General features: G+C 40.1%; 3 protein-coding genes across 3 annotated transcripts; all 3 read left to right on the top strand.

Annotated features, from left to right (window-relative positions):
* Nucleotides 1-403: 403 nt before the first annotated feature.
* On the top strand, nt 404-3,658 carry LOC104441715 (DET1- and DDB1-associated protein 1). The gene is made up of 4 exons (XM_010054909.2): nt 404-764; nt 2,751-2,811; nt 3,006-3,067; nt 3,275-3,658. The coding sequence occupies exons 1-4, from the start codon at nt 681-683 to the stop codon at nt 3,365-3,367; spliced, it is 300 nt and encodes a 99-aa protein (XP_010053211.1). The 5' UTR covers nt 404-680; the 3' UTR covers nt 3,368-3,658.
* Nucleotides 3,659-7,266: 3,608 nt separating this feature from the next.
* LOC104430606 (hypothetical protein) lies at nt 7,267-12,409 on the top strand. The gene is made up of 11 exons (XM_010043359.2): nt 7,267-7,444; nt 7,609-7,693; nt 7,825-7,901; nt 8,019-8,043; nt 8,209-8,299; nt 8,415-8,481; nt 9,892-9,988; nt 10,676-10,854; nt 11,257-11,481; nt 11,566-11,682; nt 11,939-12,409. The coding sequence occupies exons 1-11, from the start codon at nt 7,367-7,369 to the stop codon at nt 12,002-12,004; spliced, it is 1,107 nt and encodes a 368-aa protein (XP_010041661.2). The 5' UTR covers nt 7,267-7,366; the 3' UTR covers nt 12,005-12,409.
* A 5,437-nt stretch (nt 12,410-17,846) lies between these two features.
* LOC104441713 (WRKY transcription factor 22) lies at nt 17,847-19,899 on the top strand. Its single transcript, XM_010054907.3, has 3 exons — nt 17,847-18,463; nt 18,550-18,666; nt 19,243-19,899. Exons 1-3 carry the CDS (start codon nt 18,105-18,107, stop codon nt 19,700-19,702), a joined length of 936 nt encoding a protein of 311 aa, XP_010053209.1. The 5' UTR covers nt 17,847-18,104; the 3' UTR covers nt 19,703-19,899.
* Nucleotides 19,900-21,114: the final 1,215 nt, after the last annotated feature.

Here is a 21,114-nt window from a genome sequence, read left to right as displayed (position 1 = left end):
CCTTAATGGGCCAATTAATTCCTTTCCCTCTAAGGAAAGGGCAAATGTGTGAATTTGAGAGACAAACCCTCTCATGGGATCTCGAACTCACGTGGGCAAGGGGTGATGAATTCTCCACCTCCCCTTTCTTATGTGAAAAGATGGACGATTTAGTTTCTAATGTGAATTTCGATTATTACACTTTGTAATAAAGTAAGGGTATAATTTGAAAATAAGAGTTAGAACAAAAAAAAAATAGTAGGATCAATAAAAAAAAAATATTTGAGCAAATGGACAGACCGAGCATGTCTTTAATATCAAACGGGCATGTCATAGAAGTCCTCCTAAGAGTGCAAGTTCCGCTTTTGTCGGTGAGGTTACTTGTTAACCAAATACAAAAGATCCAAAGGAAGTTGAGGAACACAGATTTGGAGTTTTCGGTGGCATTAAGGCTTCATGTTTTCACGACGGATTATTTCTTTCGTCCATAGATTTGTGTCTATACTTCGGAGCGTCTCGTGTCGGGGGAGTATTAATGAGCTTTCGTCGTAAGGTCAGACACGACCGTCCTGTCCTGTTTCCAGGCAACTCCAGCACCAGCAGCGAGGCTGATTCTAGAATTTAAGGCCATCGTCTCTCTCTCTCTCTCTCTCTGGATTCGAGGGGGGAACACTGTGCAGAGGTTCTGCATTCACTCTTTCATGGGTTCTATCCTGGGCGACTTGCCGTCGTTCGATCCTCACAACTTCAGCCATTTCAGGCCCTCCGATCCCTCCAACCCTTCCGTGAGTTCCCCGTCTTTCTCTTGGCCCTCCGCCTTGTTCCCTTTTTATTTTTTGGGTGGCGTGTGCTTCGTTTAGTTTCCTCAATTTCTGCTGCTGCTACCGATGCGTGTGATTCTTTTTCTTGTCGCTGTCCTTAGTCTAATTTTTCGTGGTGGAAGATGATGAAGAATTTGCATAGGAGAAGTGAGGTTTCCTCAGCTTCCATGTCCGAACTGAGGGGTTTTTAGCAGCAGAGATCATTTGATGGAGCTGGGTTCACCCGTTTTGCGGCTTAACTGGGGCAAAATCACAACTTTGTTCCGGCTGAATGAGTTCTTGGCTTATATCTTAATTCTTCTAGTTGATTTTAGCCGGGTCTAGGATTCGGACTGATTGGGACGGTAATGCTTGTTCTTAGAGATAGTGTTTTTATACATTTTGGACGCATTGAGTTCCTCAATTTCTGCTACCGATGAGAATGATTCTTTTCTTGTCTCTGTTGTTAGTCATTTTTTTGGTGGTGAAAGATGATGAGGAATTGCATAGGAAAAGTGAAGTGTCCTCGGCTTCCATGTCTGAACTGAGGGGTATTTATCAGTAGAGATCGTTTGATAGAGTTGGGTTCTGCACATTTTGTGGCTTAAATGGGGCAAAATCACAACTTTATTCAAGCTGAATGAGTTCTTAGCTGATGTCTTAATTCTTCTAGTTGATTTCAGCCAGGGCTAGGATTCGGACTGGTTGGGACAGCAATGCTTGTTCTTAGAGAAGTGTCTTTATACATATTCGACACATTGAGTTCCTCAATTTCTGCTATTGATGCGTGCGATTCTTTCATTGTCTCTGTTCTTAGTCTATTTTTCAGTGGCCAAAGATGATGAAGAATTGCATAGGAGAAGTGAAGTGTCCTCGGCTTCCATGTCCAGACTGAGGGGTTTTTATCAGTAGAGGTCATTTGATAGAGTTGGCTTCTGCGCGTTTTGTGGCTTGAATGGGGGCAAAATCACAAGTTTATTCCATCTGAATTAGTTCTTAGCTTATGTCTTGATTCTTCTAGTCAATTCTCGCTGGGGACCAGTTGGGACAGCGATGCTTGTTCTTAAAAAAGTGTTTTTTTATACTTCTTCGACGCATTGAGAATATGTTGCCTTGCCATGGCTTACCACATCTTATCTATCTTGTGATGAGATTTTTCTGGTCTTCTTGGCTCTGCCCTGCTCAAGTGCTAGTTCTAAAACCTGAGAAACACTGGGAATTAGGGCGGTCACGAGAAGTCTTTAGCACAAATTTGGCTGCTCATGTCATGTCCTTTGTAACAGAGCCATAAGCTTTAAGCCAACGAGCCATTGTAGTTTGGCCAGATGGGCACACAGTGCTGCATCTTTGTGACTGGTTTGGAACATGGTGTTTTATAGTTTGTAGGGATGATTTGATCTTGAGGAGATGTAGAGTAACTTCTCCTTTGAAATTCCGGCAAATTAGTTGTACTTGTGCAGAATTCCTGAAGTACTTTAAGAAACTATAATCACATAACAAGTTTCTGGTCTTTTGAATAAGTTTCCTTCTTGGTTTAGAGAATTCTTATGGTAGTTCTTTTCAAGATTAGGAGGTTATATCAGGACATCAACTGATCTAAGCTACACCTATCAAAATTAAAGGGCCATACATTGTGTTCAAATTTAATTTTAAGTTATTAATGACCGGACGGAACCAAGAAATAACACCTCATGTGCAGTTTGCTGTTGGCAATTCAGCTGTCCAACAAATGACACAGCTTGTGTCTGGTGATTGGTGAATAAAGTGAGCTCTCTTCAATTCCTTCTAGGTCGAGGAAGCTAGATTTGATTAAATCACCTTGTGGATGACAAAGATCTCTTTGCTTTATAACTGATGTCTATTGCAGGAATGCTGTTTTGTTACTTTTTGATTGGAACAAGAAATAGCATGGACCCGAGATAAGATGATTTGAACATAGCTTTACTTACAATTTTCAAATGTTATATGTAGAAAATGACGCCAACAACCTATCATCCCACCCACAGCAGGACTATTCCACCACCTGATCAAGGTAATAACGAATTAGATATGCATCTCCAGCACTTTTTGCTCATTGATTTAATGTCGATGTTGAGCTCTTTAGCTGATTGAGAAGAGAATGTCACTTTTATGTGGAAGATAAGCATTTTTTCCATTTCAGTTTTTGGAGATGTGGTTCTCATCCTCTTATTGCGATGACCCTGACTTGGTTGCAACTCCTTCCAGTGATAACTACTGAATCCAAAAATATTCTGATAAGAAATTTCTATCGGCGTGCTGAAGAAAAGGTTAGTCATTCATATGAAACCAGAATTTTGATAACCTACATAGCACGTGCCTCTCTCATGCATCCTTTGCATTTCGCATCCATAGACTACGCATGCTACGTGGATGAATGTTCGCATGCATTTGCACTCTTCATTGGTGGATGTCTGCCTTACACACACAAAACACACAGATGCTTTCCATTGCTGATTAGTTTTTGTCAATATCAGATGAGACCAAAACGGGCTGCCTCTGAATTTCTTGCACAAGAACCAGGATGCAAGCAACCAAGGGCTTCCATGACCACCTCAGATACCCCATAATGAGCTTCTGCATCGGGGTTTGCGACATGAGAAGTTCAGCAGTCTGCACTCATTGAGTGTATATATACTGCTGTAATATCAGACTGGTCTGTAGGCTTGGCATCTGCCTATTTTAATGGTATGTGGTTGCTGACCTTGTGTCTGTTATTTGCTGATGCTGGTTGGTTTCTGTGAAGAAAGCGCCTTTTGGGGGATGCACAGCCTCTCCCACCGTGTACATTGGAAATAATCAATCCTTGATTTTCACCATCTCAATAAATATGTTACAAGTACCCTTCGAGTGGCACAAAATCCAAGGGTAAAGTCATTAGTACAAAAGTAGTCATATTCGTACATTCATACTGTCTTTCCAGTAGAAAAAAGAAATCCATTTTCTTTTTCCATGGCTAAATAAAAGAAAAAGGAATAGCTTTCATGTTCCCGTGTCTAATCTGCCAATTAGATTATGCATTATTTTGCAGATTATGTCATCTCCTTCCAGTTCATAAATGCTGCTCTTTTTCAAGTCTCAACTTTGCTCATCCGCTAAACAAGCATTTCAGATTAGCTTGTCCATGAACGGTTTATCTCAAGTTGCCTATTTCACCAACTTGTGCAAAATCTATGTTAGGAAATGGAAATTATTTAGTTCAAGTTTCTTTCTAGCAATGCAACGGATAGGGGAAGTAAACAAATTCTTATAACATTTATGCCTTTTGTTTGACCTTTTTCTTTTGGTTTAGTGATCAGCTCGGTAACTTCTTATTAACATTCTCTACGAAACGTTAGTTTCTGAGATTTTGGAAAGGTGCAAGCCTAAGACTGTAGCCTAACCATAACCTGGAGAAATTTTCAGTTCTTTGAGGATCATGTCTGTAGTATGATTACATTTCATCTCTGTGATCATTAAGTAGATGACGTTGCTTTCTTGGAGCATTTAGGATTCTCCTGGACACATACACAATGAAAGGTTTGAGATAGAACTGAAGGAGCTCTGGAACGGGCGAATGCAATGTCATAACGCTGCCGACATGGAGGTTTCACATCGTTTTATGTAATATTTGGGTTTAAAATGGCAGGGAGGTTAAGACCCTTCATACTGCTCGTAACTTGCTGGTTAAGGTGAGTGCACCCGTCACCGTAGCTCGTCAAGAAAATACGGGCTCGAAAATTCGCTCGAAATTTCATATATCAAAGCGAGATGCATGCATCGAGATGACAAGCAGGTTCAAAATTCATGACATTGCTTTGGAAAATAGCAGCTCGTAGACTAGTACCGCTATGTCAGAACCATCGATGGTGATCTCATAGGAATGGAACCAAAAACCAAAATCCGTTTTCAAGCCGTAAATTTCTCGAATTTGTTATAATTTATCTAGCCCTGCTCTGAGTTAAGTTCTTTCTTTTTGGCCAACTCAAGATCAAAGATCTTTCGGACTTGAGTAGGTCCTTGAAAAAGAGAAGAAACAGGCGGGAGATTTGCTTTGAAGTGGGAGATCTTGTAATGTCACATCTTGTGCTCCCACTCACTCAGGAAGAAAAGCTTGAGTGGGAATCGAGAGACCTGTTGGTGATAAAGGTAGACACTGTATCAGTATATATTGGCACTGAGTAGGGGAGTATAGTAGCTCTCCGCACTTGGGTTGGGGTAGAGTGATGTCGAGGTCACTACAAAGTGAGCAAATTCGCTCGAGCCTATGAGCCGGCTGCTCACTTTGTACCCCTGGTTCGTAGGCTTCAATAATAACAAAAGCCATACAAGTTCAAGGAGGGTTTTTCCCCAAACAACTGAAATGGCAATAAGCGAAAAAAGAAAACAGATTAGAACTTAAATTGCGGGTCTTGGACATGCTACTGTTCATTTATAATGGCTTGTAGTAGGGTCCTTTGATGTCCCCAGTTCTGCTGTCCAGACAAGACAGTAATGTCCTCCACGAAGTGCAGCTTCATCCATTTCAACGACAACCTTGTCCCATGCTGCCAAAACCTCAAACCTCTTCGGCAGGCCCAGCTCGACCACCAAATCCCCTACATCCCATCAAGTCTCCCTTGCCAAAAAAAATAAATATAATTTACAGGTGACTGCTAAATAATTCATTACGTTTAGCGGTTGAAACGGATATTTCTATGCCACATAAATTACAAGTAACTATGTTGAGTTTGGTTAAGAAGATATCTAAAAAAAATTGATGTGAAATATTGTTAACAATATGGATGTAACTCACTTGTAATTGATAATTTATCTTTATGTATAATTACTTATCTTTAATGTTGGTAACATGCAATGTTCATTTACTAATTAACCGGTAGCATACTAAAATACCTCAAATCGTAGCAAGTGACGGTAGCTATACTTAATAATTGTTCTTGATAATTGTAGTTATTCCATAAGTCATTGGAATGATAAGTTAGTAACGATACTCCACATCAATGTCATAAAGTAATGTGCCTTAAAGTCTTGTAAGGTTGAATATCCCGAGCATCGGTAACTTTCCATGAAAAAAATTACTTGTATTAATCATTCCTCTTCATGATCATACGAGTAATTGTCTTTGTGCGTTGTAATCTTCCTTAATCGATGGTAATATGACAATCTTACGATCGATAGTTTTTCCTAAATGTTTGAGTTGCTTCTTTTATGAAATCACCCAACGGTTATAAGTAAAATGGAAGAAGGGAAAAGAAAACTCAAGATATTTCACATTTTTCTTTCTTTAAGTAAAAATCTTAATATTATCAAAAATCTCAAATTAGTATCTCATGAAACATTTACTTAAATGTTTGTGAGTTGCTACTTTTTTGAAATCACCTAATGGTTATTAGTAAAATGGAAGAAGGAAAAAGAAAACTCAACATATATAACCTTTTTCTTTATATAAATAAAAATCTTAATACTATTAAAAATCTCAAATTAGTATATCATGACACATTCGCCTAAAAACAATATTCATCTCACAAAAAATTTAAAATTAATAAAACATGAAACATTTACCACAACATAATTCTTATTTTATGAAAATCATGTACATTATGACACATCCACTCTAAATTAATTTTACGTCTCACAAAAAAATCCCAACTAATACCCCTTTAACCCAAATCTCTCCTTCCTTATAATGCATGCATGTCAACAAACAAGATTTTTCATGTCATATCATTCTTGTAGTGGTCTATCATGGGTGTTGCCATGGATATATTTTAATGGGATATTAGGTCAAATGCTAAAGAACAATAGATTTCAATCAAACATACCGATTTGAGAATTTTTGTGAGACAAAGGATATGCTTGCTTGTAATTTGTTTCAGGAAATTGTTTTTCAACTTTTCAATATTTAAATGATGAAAAACTAATTGATTTACTAGAAAACAATTTCCATAAACTAAATATATCAAAGCTTGCACTCGAAAATTACCTTCAGATAAATGTGTCACGGATAAATTATTTGAATTTTTTTATAAAATGAAAATTAATTTGGTATGAATGTAATAATTTAAGCATAATGAAAAAAAAAAAGGTAATTTATTGTGTGAGAATCTTTGATTTATTATGAGAATAACAATCAATTCTAAATTATAAAAAATTAAATTACAGATAATTATAAATTTTATGAGCTTTACTTTTTAAGAATTTGAAATTTTTATGGTATCCAAAAACTGTTGTAGTAGTAAAGTCTTAACTCAAATATAGGGAAAAAAGAAAAACGTCAAAAAGAAAAGGTGGGAACTCGGAATTTCCAATGAACGCGCAACGACGTCAACTAAATCTGCCGGAAACACGTGTACACTCGGACCGAGTTTCGGTGCCGATATAAATATCCCGGATCGAATCTCGACCGGTCGTGACCGCACGCCCACCGAGCAGCGATACGCTCCACCGCATGCGAAATTCACCCTCCTTCTCCTAGGTTAGGTGGAGGGAACCCTGTCTCCAAACATCCTGCGGACTCGAAAGCATCCATCCCCGCCGGCAGAGAGACGGCTCTGGATCATCCGCCGAAGCAGGGAGGCGGAGGAGAAACCATGGCGGCGCCGGAAGCTCCTCTCTGCTACGTCGGCGTCGCTCGCCAGTCCCCCGCCTTTCGCCTCATGAAGCAAATGGTACGCCGTGTGCTTGTGTGTGCGCGCGAAAGCGCGGTTTTTTGTGATCTTTTCCTTGCGTATGAATGTATTTGAGGCTTTGGGAGTCGTAAAGGAGGGATTTTTTGGTTATTTTGGGATGTTTTCCGTGGTGGGTTTTTGATTGTTCGGCGCGGTGTTGATAGGGGTGGGAAGAGGGAGAAGGTCTTGGCAAGGACAAGCAAGGGATCAAAGGCTACGTCAAGGTCAAGAACAAGCAGGACACTATAGGTTTGGGCCTGATTCTCCGTGTTCCATTTCGCTTTTGGTTGATGGCGATCGGGGTTTTCTCTTGTTGTTGTTCTTATTTTGTTTGTGTGTGTGTGTGTGTGGGTGGTGTGCTCGTTGGTTGACCTCGATAGGGGTTGGTCTTGAGAAGCCGAATGAATGGGCGTTCGACACGGCTCAGTTCGATAGCATTCTCCAGAGATTGAAAGTGGTAATGCAATTTTCCTGCCTTTTCATGCGTGCCATTTGTGTCCTGCTTCCTGCGGTGTTTAGTATTTGTTTTTGATGTTTCTAATTGGATTTTGTGCTCTTGCGTGATGGTTTGCAGCAAGCAGCGAAACCCAGTGATGAAGGTAAGATAAGACGACCTTAATGTATGAATTTATGCTCAATAACTATGCTTTATAAATATATGGCATAAATTTGTGTTGCGTTTGTTTCGCTGGATTGTTTTTTGGGACTCGATTTGAGAAGCAATGCAAGTTAGTCAAAGTTCTGTGTTAACTTTTTCCTGGCAGCTACTGAGAAGAGAACTGAAGTGGAAGATGATAAAAATGACTCTAATGATGCTCAGGCCCCAGTGCCTAAGGCTACTCGAGCAAGGGGAAGGTGTGTAGCATTTACAATACTGCAGAATTGCTCTGCAGTGTCTCTATTTTTTGTGCATATGAAGTGAACTCTCTTTTTAGTAATTTTGGCTATTCTGCTGTATCTTGATAAATAGGTATAAGAAGAGAGAAAGGGGGAAGCTTGTCCATGCTTATTCATCACAAGATCTTGAGGGAATTCTTGTACGTTGAAAGCCAAAGCTGTCCCTTTTATCTAATGTTTCTTGATTTGTTATCATGAATTGTTCATGAGGTTCAATTAATTGCCATGCGTTTGAGTCCCTGTGTGCAACCAAGGACAAGCACCTTTTAGGAGGAGGCTCCTTCTAATCAAGAACAAACTTTTTATAATTTTTTTTTTTTTTTTTTGGACAAAGGCTGTGAGTACAGAATTGCGATCAATCAAATATTGCAAAGTCCCAGTATCTATTACTGGTCAGAATTGGACCATAATGGAATTTCGGTCTATACCAGGACCATAATATCAGATTGGGGAGGAAGATTAGAATTAGAGATTGATTGAAAAGCAAGGATATGGGCTTGTGTGAGTAGGAAACAGAAAAATATCTATTCTAATTCTATCATCAGCTATGGGTTCAAATCTGAGAGAAATTCTAGAGAATGTTTGCTATTTCATAATGATACCATGAGTGCTTTAGGGCGACCCCAAGATATGTTTTCCGATACCGCTATACAATTACAACCCGTCTTTACTCAATGGATACAAAACACCCATGCTTTGGTGCCTGCTGCAACCGCCCCAAAGCGGAAGTGAAGTAGAGTAGAGTAGAGGAAGTTGAGCAATTTGAGAAAGGAGAGACGAGATGCATTGCTTTGTGAAGGAAAGGCACTAACAACCAAAACCGGATGGGTGACATAGCTGAGCAGCTTTGCGTGAGAGAGGAGAAGAAGGCGGGGAAGGCTTTCTAGGGAGTAGGGGGTGCTAGAAAGAAAGGATTAGGATAGGAATGAAAGGTATTCTCGAGAACAGAGGAGCCGTGGGGGTCCCCCTGGGACCGCCCGGATCCCATGAGTGAATAGAAAATATCATTTCAATAGTAATTACTATTTTTTTGAGAAGCTTATCGGTCGATGAAATCGTAGGACTATATGATTCGTCAGAAAAAGGCATGATAGCTACCCAAAACCTCACTAATTGATCTTCACAGTGCTTTCTCTATCAATTAGATCCTTTATTCATAGAATAAAATATCTAGGCATATCTATTTCTTCATATTTTGCCATCTTTCCAATCCTGTCAGTGAATGTTAGTTTTTTTAGTCAACTTACAAATAATTACAAGTATGGCTATAATAAATGGAAAATACTTACTGGGTGGGGAATTACTTTAAGTCTTTTAGTCAATAAATATTGACACAGTCAATGTGTTCTATTTAAGATTTGGTTGTCTGTTTATTACCCATATTTTGATGTTCATAATGGTACTTTTGTTAGAGGAGGGATCTACATGTGCTGCCTCAGATTCAAGAACAAGAAACCCTTCCTTCAGTATTTTTTGGTTCTCGGTTGGATGTAGCTGTACTTGTTATATGAGTTCTCTATTTCCTCATCTACTCGGTAATATTTACACAGGTGAAAAAGGTAGAGGAGTTGCCACAAGAAGATCTGGATCCCATCGAGGAAGGTTATCTCATTGATGCATCCGAAAGCCCTGTCCTTACCACTGAAGGTATTTTTCTTGGAACAATTAATGGTCTTTTTTGATGTAGGAGACCAAATTAAATCTTGAAAAGGCTAGGCTTGAGAGGCATCATCTTATCACTGTTCAAAGCATGTTAGGACTGCCCAACTTGATTAAAAGGCTTAAGTTTCAGTTACGGCTGTGGCATTTGTCTTATGCGCATGCAAGCACTAAACCACCAAATGCAAAATGATCACCTGCATCTCACTCTTTTCTGTTGCAGTTCTTCATTACTATAATGTTCGGCCTAGAGAATAGAAGAAACTGTATCAACTAAAAATAATCGATAGTGTTATTAGAATTACCTTTTGACCCTGATTTTTTGGTGATATTTTTGGGACATAGCATCCTGCATTAGTTATGCTAATTGCCTGGCACTTGTCTAGCATATCTGTTCCTTAGCCAACTAGTTATTGGTACTTCTGTCTTGTCTTTATCAGACTCATTTCTGATGAGAATATCTACTTTGTCATCAATCTTAACTGTTGGATGATCAGTCCCTGACTTATGCCCCCTAAATGTTAATGCTCTCTAGCCTTTGAATAGTTGCAACAGCTTTCCTGCCTTTTTTTTTCTTAATATGCACATGGTGGTTTTGCTTTAGAGAAAGGAAAGTGATTCCATATTGTGGCCTAAACTTGCTTCCATGGTTATGACATTAGCTTCTTTTTACAGGAAAGCCAGATGAGAATTTGCCAGAGTGGTGGGGCTCCAAATACGGTTTTGTCTCTGGAGGATTTCTTGGAGCACGATCTAGTCGAAAGAAAATAGTTGGCAGCAAGGACGCTGGGAAAAGTTATGAAAGAACTGCTTTTTTTGAAGAGGATCAAGAGAATCTCTACAAGCTAGTCCAGGTACGTGATTTTGTATCTTGCCAAGCTCCTGGCTGTATGGTTTTTTGGCCATTTTTTTTGTTTTTCTAGATGAACTTAGTCCATTAAATTTACATAGTCCAATACTTTATATATACATAAAAATTGATTCCTACTTGTTTCGTCATGAAATTTGGGATTGGTGTTATTTGTAGAAGATGCAACGCATTTGATACCTTTTCTGGGTCCTGGATTGTTAGTGTACCCCTGATACTTCAAGTGATACTTTGTTTTATCATCTGTACTATATGAGTGAAGAATGTTATATTTGAGTAGTGCAGAGTATAAATATGGATCTTAAGTTAATGTCAACAAATTTTGGCATGGGTTTTGTTGGGTGGAGCTAATCATTGATTTATCATCATTAATATATGATTGTCTCAGGACAAGGCAACTTCTGGAAAGCAAGGACTTGGGATTAAGGACAGGCCCAAGAAAGTGGCTGGCTGCTATTTTCAAGGGAAAAAGACGTCATTTGATGACAGTAGTGATGATGATACCTCAAATACAGGTTCATTAAAGCGAAAATGTGATGATATGCTAGAGAGGGGTAAGGCCAGCAAGCAAAAATTGAATCTGAAAAAGTTGTGTAAGCAACTTCTTCATCAGGCAAGTCTTCCTAAATTAGGATAGGTTTTTAACTTTTAAGGTCACAATATATGGTTTATTAATTATCATGTTGATGTGGTCTAGGTCCCTGGGAATTCACTCAAGTTAAAGAAGCTGAAAGTCCTTGTCGAGGAACAGTCATCTTCTGCTTTTTCCAACTTTTCTTCCAAGAAAGATGCCATTGCTCAATTGAAAGAAAAGGTATCTATTACCTCTTGGAGATTTTGTAACATGGGCTTTCTAGCTACCCTTCTAACCTATTCTTGCAGGAATTCCTAAAAATAGTCCAACATTGATTACTTGATTATGCCATGAGAGTAAACTCGTCACCCTCACGATAAATTTAAAATTTGTCTTGGTGATGCTTCTGTCTGATTTCTTATGGGACTACTGCTTTGCCACAACTTGTGAGTTGGTCTTTGAGCAAGTTTGAACAAGTTTCGGTTTGTTGCTGCAGCTGGGAAGCAGTGGGAAATTCTCTGTGGAGGGGAAGAGGGTGAGCCTTGTGTCCAGGAAACGCTAAAAAGTTTTGGTAGAGATTTAGTTGCGTGCACCGATTTGTACATTGCAGCTGAGTTTTAGAGGAGAGAAAGGGTTTCCAGGCGGCTGTACAATCACTAGCTTTTTGCCTGGTCAGCTGGTACAAGATATATTGTTCTCTTTTTCCTTATCATGCTAAAGTATAAACAAAATATATTTTTTCTAGTGTCTCTTTTAGAGGTGTGGCGTTGAGATGCTCGGATTGACGATGCACCTGAGGCGATCATTGAGTAGTAAGAGTTTGGAAAGAGTTGGGTGTTGTAGTTTTTTGAGAGGAGGATTTGTTTGTTTTGGCACATTTTGGAAGACATCTATCATTGTAATTTGACACTAGCATTATTGATACGGTGACTGATTCTTGGGAATGCCAAACGAGGATGTCATACTCTGCTTCTGCTTTCGCTAGTCCTCAGTGGAAGCTGACACAGTGCAAAACTGGAACTAGCAACTTATTTTCTTTTCGGGTGAAAATGACTACTGGAATGGGAATGAGTCTTTTCAGTTTTTTCATGGGGGACTGATCTCTCCACTCTTTTCCTACTCTCCCATTAACCCATTTGTATCGTACCCGAGCTCCTCTCTTTTGTGATGCTGTCGACATCCTTTGTCCAAATGACCTTTAGTCGACGGAGGGCAATGGAGCCCCCCTTGTTTGCGCGTGGAAGAGAGAGAGAGAGTAAATTCTACTCACATATAGAACTCATTCCCAACTCATTAGGTTCATCTGGGGTTTGAGAGGATGATATATGTGGGAGCTCCTAATATCGGAATCCGTTTGATTCAAATGATGAATGAAGTGTCCACACAACACAAGCGCTAATTAATGACGAATATACTCAAGTGAACTTAGAGATGCCCTGAGATTGATTGTTAATATATTTCCATTTAGAATATGTTCCATCTGACCTCATAAGCCATCAAGCTGTGAGATTGATTGTCAATATATTTCCCTTTAGAACATGTTCATCCGACCTCATAAGCCATCACATCTAATCGTACGTCTTTTGACATAGACCGTCTATACTTAATCACCATTTGATCAGTGATATACCTGACAATATTTACCCGCTTTTAGTAGAGTGTTGAGATCCTTGCAACCCAAGTCGCAGGGGGTGAATAGATGTGGTAAGTGCACATCATCGGGTCATTGGATTGTATAATTAGATCTTTTCATCAGGCTGTTTTCATATCAATTCTCTCTTGTAGAGAGGACCCAACAAAGTTCACGAACAATATTTGCTTTTCACACATAACTAAACAAACTAGAGAAGCTCCCCCCAATCCTCCAAGTTGTTGACTAACCTACAAAACTAGAGTTTTGGGTCCATGCCATGCAACACACGCCGCGCCCCACCCCCTTCCCCCCACCACTCCACCACCAATCCAATTTCACAATCAATATCTTTCCAGCATTCACTGTTTTTCATGAGTAGATCTTTCTAAAATCTCACTCTAGCTAGGAATAGCAGGCTCCACTCTAATATTATTCCCCAACACATGGCCCAAAGATCTAAAATCACTATCTACATCATGATGGCTAATAGGAAAAGGGAGGAGTATGTATAGATATTGCGCAAAGATCATGAAAGAGATGGGAGAGTGCCCCATACTGGACCCAGCTATATCCCTTCTCAATTTACTTTCCCTTGGGTTTAGGGTCATGTGCACCCATTACTTCCCCTTGTTTTTCCTTCGTGCCCCTCAACCGTATGGAGGATTCGTGAATCTATTTGTAACGGCTGAAAAGACGTTCATGGATGATGTTCGCGCATGCTGTTGTACGCCGGATGGAGATAGTGCGATGGATGGTTCATTGGATCGTTGACTTTGTTAACCGGCTCACATCGACAAAACCGCAGAGTTTCGATGGACCTGTTAGTTGGCGGGTCAATAAGCCCTTTCTTCTATGCCTTGTCCGACTAATCACTGCGCAAAAACGATGGACGTTCTGATATTGATCTTCTTTGCTATTACTCAAATACTATAGGATCTTATTCGTCAAAATAAATTCCAGCAATTCCTTCTCATTCTCTCCATCATTGAAGAGGATGTTCAGGCCGGCACTAGGGTTGGTGAAACATGCTGATCACCTTGTCGCTTGCGCACCTGAATAGGTGAAATATAGTAAAGATTGGCACTCTATACCTCATGCGTGCCAGGGCCAATCTCTCTCGTTACCTAAACTGTGGACATGGGCAATATCTTTGTTTTTTAGTACTGTCTTCTTTCCTTACGCAAAGGTGCTCATTTAGGGTTGAAGCTGGGGAATAATTCCGAGCCGCTTTTCTTGAATCCGGGCGAGATTCCAGCGTCCCCGCGGAGGCGGTTCAACTATCCCCTCCATACACGCTTGCGGTGGACTTTTTCTCCGCTTCCCTTTGTTTAATCTTTATCATACGTAAGATGAAGACAACTTGGCTTTTGAACCTATCGTGACTTTGGAGGAGTCGGACGAGCCTCGAAGCTAAAAGCTACGGCCAAGTTGCGCGTGGGAAAGGGAGAAGAGGGGGACCGCCCATTGAATGACCGCCGCTCTGAAAAGAAAAATTGTGATTTTCTTAGCCTTTTAAAGAACTTGGTGGGTTGTTGGGTTATTGCTCCTGCATAGGTGGGCGTGAGTAAGATCCTCTCTGTTTCTTTCGACCATACGCGGTTCAATCTGAGCTGAAGTTCCCTCGTTCGATCATTAACACCGGTCGCATTCCATCGTGACAGCGAATTAGCTCATCAGAATCTTTCGAGGGCCTGGTTAAATCTTCTAACGTCCGTTTGTATGGTCTTGTTTCTCACGATTGGATCAAGAAAATGGTGAAGGTTGACGCAAGATATCTCCGGGCATGGCCTGGAAATCTAGGCCTATAGGGCAAAACAGCGCCGGTGCAAGAACATAGGCGGTGTCTCACTTTATGGGGACGACATAACTTGTGATTTAATTAATTTCAAGATCATAAACTTTAGTGTGAACTCAAATCTGAAAAGACACTGCCTCTATCTACTAGACTTTTGAATCCGGATTGTCTGGTCAATCTTTTCAGCGCATAGTTGGTTCGCAACCAGAAATGGCTTCACAAATCATAGACGGAGACAATCTTCAACCCTCTTCAATCATTTGTTTTTCCTTTTAAGGTTTTGACTTGTTAAGGATGTTCAAAGAAATCGACCCACTTTCTTCTTTTTCGGGGTGAACTGAAATAAGCACAAAGACAATATAATCTCTGGCTTTTTCATTTGAAATGGTCGGGCTTGTCCTGCAAGGATTTTAGTTTGGGAAAAGTACCAAAAAAGTCATAAACCTATTGCATTAGTATCAATTCAGTCATAAACTTTTCAATTGGACCAATTCAGTCCTAAAACTTTTTACATTGGTACCAATTCAGTTCATCCGGCCAATTTTGGCATGCTGGCGCTGACGTGGATATCGGTTGGTGACCGAACGCTGACGTGGCAATTTTTTAATATTTTTTTGATTTTTTTCCTTTTTCTTTTCTTTTTCCTTTTCTTTTCTTCCTTCTTCCTCCTTGGACTGTTCTGGCGGTGGCCAGCGAGCGTCCGGTCGTCGGCCGATGTCCACGTCAGCGCTGGCAAGCCAAAATTGGCTGGATGAAATGAATTGGTACCGATGTAAAAATGCTTAGGACTGAATTGGTATAATTTAAAAGTTTATGATTGAATTGGTACTAATGTAATAGGTTTAGGACTTTTTTAGAACTTTTCTCTTTTAGTTCTAGTGCCACATCACGCTGTCAAAAAACTTAGGTAATTAATCTGCTCAAGTAACATAGAGACTAATCCATGAGGAACTCGTTTTTAGGTCGTGGCTAGGGAATGCAGTGATGGAGTTAGAAATTCAATTTAAGGCAAGAAATTTTAGCACAATTGACTTTTAATTGTCCTTTTTTATCAATGATTGGATCAACTAGGAATGGCTTAATTAATTAACTGATAATTAAAAAAATGAGGTTATATATTCACAAGATTAGAATCAATCAAAATGTGATAGGAAACGTTATATAAGACCAATGCGGGGGCGGAAATTGAAAATAAAAAGTATCTTCGCGTCTAACTTTGGTTTGTATTTATGAAGGAGTATTTTAATTACTAATTAGTAAGCCAAAAAGAAAGAAAAGAGAATTACAAAAATACAAAATTTTGTTGGTACCATTTCTCTATCTATTTTTGAAACTGGAATGGTCAAACCCCATAGAATAATTGACATGAAGCTTAGTATCCCGACGTGGAGGAGGGGGTGGGATTCCCCCTTCCCTCCATCACTTGGTGTATGGTAAATAATTTGCAAAGTAATGCATTTTCAAAGGATCCATTGGATACGTCCCAACCCCCTCTCTCCTTTCCTCGGAACCTTTCTTCGTCTCTCCCACCGTGGTAGAGAGGGACTTGACCTAAATCTCTTCCTCCCCTATTAATTGTTTTCCCTTTTATTTCTTTAAGTTCTTTCCTTACTCTCCCAAATTAGTTTTACATCTAGGAGTTTTGTCCTCTCGATTTTATATTCGGACGTTTTTCTCTCCGATCTAATTCTAAATTTTAAAGTTTTAATGAATAAATACTCCATCACCAATTTCGATGGTGTTCGTAGTAATTTCAGCGTTAAATCTATACTCATTCAACGCAACAATGCTGCAACTAGTCGAGCCTCCATCCCTATCCCCACAAGCCCGACCTCCCTCTCTATCTATTGACTTTGGCCATCCCCATCCCGAGTCATTTGAGGTCTTTTCAGAGTTGGGATACCCTTTAGGGTTTTCATTTTGGGCCTCAAAATCCTCCGTTTTCGTAGGTTTTTTTTTTTTTTGCCAGCCGTTTTCGTAGGTTTAGAATCACTTTTTTCTATTTTAACTCCAAGCTGCTGCATTTTGTTCCACCTCTTGCTATTTATTATCGTTTTCAGATTTCTGTCCTTACGCTTAGAATTGATTCCCTAAATTCTTAGGTTTGTGTTAGAATTTGCTTGTTATGTTCAAAATATGCAGACAACTTTCGACCCATTATCCAAAAAATTGAGTAAAAAAGATTTCTCTTGAGGGTTGGCCTTTCAGACAATCCTTTGCGCTTGTGTGCAAGCTTTTGCAAATTGTGAAATTTTTTTGCCAGTCAGTTCCGCCGCGTCGCAAACGTTAGAGAATTATAAGGAAGAAACCTCAGCATTTACGTGTGCGTGATGTCAAAGGTGTCGGACTGTCTCAAGCAAAGCCTTTTTGGATCGACATCGCAAATCGCGTTTGCAACCACACCGCTGGATAAACAAATTATTTATTTATGGATACGGTCGCGTCGCATGCAAGAATTCCAATTAAAATTCGCAGCAATCCCACTAGTAACTCTGCATGTGTGTTTATTTTCTTTTTTTTGTTTATTTTTCCCTTTGACTCTCTCCATATGACAACCATTAAGTTTGACATATTTAACGAAACCACTCTTATATCCCATTAAATATTTAAGAATGTGGTGTTGTGATTACTTAATTTATGAAAAATTGTATGACTCTAAGCTGGAAATTTCCAAGATTTTTCATTTATTCTTTTTTTCTTCCCCTATTGTGGACTGACCCGAAAAGAAAGGCAGAGAAGTTTTCAAGCAAGATCTTCCCGATTTCCCGAGTCCACAACCGACTTGTAAAATAGTCCACGAAAGGCAAAAAACTGGAGCATTTTTTAAACGTAAAAAGTTCAAAGTCGTCCGCGAAAGTGAAATGCAATGAAAAGATAGAGAATAAAACTTTAGCTGCAATGGATCCAAAAGAAGGTCCCGCTGTCTTGTGCAACTTGTATATAAGAACGACTGCTGCATCATCTGCTGATTCACGCGTTCCTCCGTTCAATGCCTCTTCTATCATGTGTGCACAGTCCCATTGTTTAAAGGTCGTCTGACTTTTTGAACAAAGTCAAACCCGGAATATGGATCCAAGAAATGGATTTGAGGCGAAACTGAAGACTTCAAGCTCGCAACTTTTGAACTCGTGACCCGAATCTCTCCCAATATATAAACTACCTCCTGCCTCACCTTTTTTATCACCCTTTGATACTTTCTTTCTTTTCGGGAGAAAATTAATCTCCTACAGAGAGATGAATTCCGTGCGCGTCGATGATTGGGATCTGCAGGCGGTTGTCCGGGGGTGCGGCGTTGGCGAGAGTTCTTACGATATCATGGACTGGATGTCGTGGCAGTCTGATGCCGACCTGCGACAAGAAGAGATTCTCTTCGGCGGGTTTTCCGACTTTGCCGAGACGTCAGCGCTCTTGGATGATTTGGAGCAGCTCTACAAGCCATTCTATCCAGAACCAGAGGCCGTTCGCGATGCGGGGTTGATATCCGAAGAAGTGATTGAAGAGGCTGAGAATAAGCTGAAGGAAGAAGAGCCCTTGACCGATGCTTCGACAACGAGCCAGGTGGTTCACTATGAAGAAACTAAACAAAGGAGGAGGTAAGAGAAGTAGTTCTTGATTATGAGGATTGGTTTGTGAATTGATGTTTATCAATGAGATTGATTTGGTTTAATTGAACGATTAGGAAGAATCAGCAGAAGAGGGAGGTGCACCATGTGACGGCGGCCGATGGGGTGTCGTCGGACATGTGGGCTTGGCGCAAGTACGGCCAGAAACCGATCAAGGGTTCGCCCCATCCTAGGTCGGTCCTCTCTCTCTCCCCCTCCCTTGATCGATGAAGTTATTCCTGGATTTTTTTATTTTTTTTTGTAGACACTTGGAAAAGATACCGCTTGAGCTTCGATTTGCACTGCAATACAAAAATAAAAATCTCCTTATCTTTTGCTGAAGAATTACGAGTGAACTCATTCATCTGATAGAAGCTGGTTCTTGGTATCAGGTTTCATCATTTAGCACCCAGTATCAGCAGCATGCTCGTGCGCATATGTTTTGCGAAGAAAAAGGCGATTCGAGTGCTTGTGTACACCATACGGATAGTTTAATTCTTGTAGGCATGGCATGTCGTAGTTACATGATTAAAACTTGGCAGATTATCTCATAATTTCGTTCTCTCTTTATGCTGAAACCGAATTTGCAGTGGCTCGAGTGTACGGTCATAAGCGGATCTTGTTAGATCCGCAGACTGAATGGCTGTGTTTAAATTAATCTCAGTTTCACTAGTTTTTTAGGCTACATATTCATTTGTTTCTCTCGGCACACATGATTTCAGTTGACCTAACCGGATGTGTTGCTTGGGTTGGAAAAATTGTGCATCCAGGAGCTACTACAGGTGCAGCAGCTCAAAGGGTTGTTTGGCAAGGAAACTAGTCGAGCGGAGCAGCTCTGATCCCAGGGTCTTTGTCGTGACCTACACCGGCGAGCACAACCACACCCACCCGACTCGCCGGAACGCGCTCGCCGGCAGCACCAGGAACAAGTTCGCTTCCCCTAAAGCAAAGCAACCTGCCATAGCTAAAGGCAACCGGCACGCGCCTCTAGCCAACGGCCCGTGCGACTCTCCGAGCTCGACCGCTACTCGGTCTCCAGTGACTCCTCCGCCCGTCGTGACTCATTCAGAAGAAGACAAGCGGCAACTGTCCAGCAACGAGAGTGGGTTATCGAGCGGGAGTGACGAGAATAACACCGTCCCAACGATGTTCTTCAGCGATGAAATGTTCATGGGGTTTGAGGAATTGAACGACATGGTTATGGATCCTGGCGTCGCTGGCTACAGCTAAAATCACCATCGAAAGAAGCACTAAACGAAGAACTCTCTTGACAGAACGAGATTAATCGATGACATCTTGTAATACTTTTTGTCTAAATGATGATAGTTTTTTCAAGTTTGCTTATAGTTTTTTCAAGTTTGCTTCTCAATTGTAAAGATGACGTGCATGGAAGATAACGTTCGATAGCATTATCAATTTTGGCTTACCGGAAAAGACTGCTCTAATTAGGGAGTTTAAGCAAAGGATCGGTTAGGTCTTGATCAGCGAAGCATCAGCTAATTACCCAAATTACAAAGTGATGAGCATAGATAATGTCGGATGCTACTTAAACCTGGTCTTTTTTCGCAAATTCTCAATGGGAACTTAATCTTAACATGAATATGTCCGAATTCCCTGAGATATAATCAAGATTGAAAGATGTATTTCGCAGTTTAATGTCTACAAGGATCACGCAACGTCATGCCCACACATGTGTTACAATAATTGAGAGAGACCTAGACATAAATTTTATTTTTTTATGCATTATGCGATCAACTTGTGCACGTTTCGAAGCGTTTTTGTCAACCTGGATGACCAAAGCACCGCCCCCATCCTCTTCCCTACTGAATAAATTGGAAAAGGATGGCAAAGAAAAAAGAGAGAGTATAAAAGTAGGATAAGCAACGATAAAGTCAAAATGGACCAAAAGTTCATTAGGGTTCTTTTCCAGATTTCTTTTCCTTTTCCCCCATTCCTAAAAAGTCGTTGTCCTCTTCTTTTTTTTTTATGCCGTTAACGAATGGAGTTTTCATGCGGCAATTTTGTTGAACGCAACATATAATTGATTATTTCACACATTTATTGACTCTCCAGAAAGAACCTAGTGTGACTAAGCGATCCATCTCACACGAGCCTTATTTGGAATGATTTGAAGTGAGGAGTTGCCAACATTTGCTCCTCTTTAATGTGAAATCGTTGATATTCCCTGGAGAAGAAAAATATTCACTTCCAATAAAGGAGGGTGAGGCTTGCGGGTACCAACAAATAAAAGTAAGGAACACAATCATGTTAGGTGCCCCTCTAGGGGATTACTAGGAACAACCCCCATCGGGTGTAAACACCCTCTTGGCTACCACCTTCGGCCAAATCAACCGGCCGGTATTCCAAGGTCCCCCGGTAGTCTATACATATAAACAAAATCAATCTTTTAAAGAGACATTATAGTTTATTCAACAAGCTCTTTTGACTAGGATTCAATTTATGTTAACCTATATTTTTGAGAAAATCTTTCATGCAACGACGGTGTATGAACCATCCGCAAGCGGGTGGATGATTTCTGTGAATCAATTACGAACGTGAAGATTACTCTATAGTCTACACAAATTTAAAGATAATATGAAAATGCCTTTGTTTCAGTAAATTATGTCACATGATTTCTGTGC

Source organism: Eucalyptus grandis, chromosome 4 (genome assembly GCF_016545825.1).
Source record: "Eucalyptus grandis isolate ANBG69807.140 chromosome 4, ASM1654582v1, whole genome shotgun sequence".
Taxonomy (NCBI): domain Eukaryota; kingdom Viridiplantae; phylum Streptophyta; class Magnoliopsida; order Myrtales; family Myrtaceae; genus Eucalyptus; species Eucalyptus grandis.
This window is presented reverse-complemented; position numbering and strand designations above follow the sequence as displayed.

What these genes read in the sequence shown, in the direction of transcription:
- LOC104441715 (XM_010054909.2), top strand. Translation starts at nt 681, where the DNA reads ATGGGTTCTATCCTGGGCGACTTGCCGTCGTTCGATCCTCACAACTTC. An exon ending in CCGATCCCTCCAACCCTTCC is followed by an intron (nt 765 to 2,750) that starts GTGAGTTCCCCG and finishes TGTTATATGTAG; the next exon opens with AAAATGACGCCAACAACCTA. An exon ending in TATTCCACCACCTGATCAAG is followed by an intron (nt 2,812 to 3,005) that starts GTAATAACGAAT and finishes AACTCCTTCCAG; the next exon opens with TGATAACTACTGAATCCAAA.
- LOC104430606 (XM_010043359.2), top strand. Translation starts at nt 7,367, where the DNA reads ATGGCGGCGCCGGAAGCTCCTCTCTGCTACGTCGGCGTCGCTCGCCAG. An exon ending in AGCGAAACCCAGTGATGAAG is followed by an intron (nt 8,044 to 8,208) that starts GTAAGATAAGAC and finishes TTTTCCTGGCAG; the next exon opens with CTACTGAGAAGAGAACTGAA. An exon ending in ATCTCTACAAGCTAGTCCAG is followed by an intron (nt 10,855 to 11,256) that starts GTACGTGATTTT and finishes TGATTGTCTCAG; the next exon opens with GACAAGGCAACTTCTGGAAA.
- LOC104441713 (XM_010054907.3), top strand. Translation starts at nt 18,105, where the DNA reads ATGAATTCCGTGCGCGTCGATGATTGGGATCTGCAGGCGGTTGTCCGG. An exon ending in GAAACTAAACAAAGGAGGAG is followed by an intron (nt 18,464 to 18,549) that starts GTAAGAGAAGTA and finishes TTGAACGATTAG; the next exon opens with GAAGAATCAGCAGAAGAGGG. An exon ending in AAGGGTTCGCCCCATCCTAG is followed by an intron (nt 18,667 to 19,242) that starts GTCGGTCCTCTC and finishes TTGTGCATCCAG; the next exon opens with GAGCTACTACAGGTGCAGCA.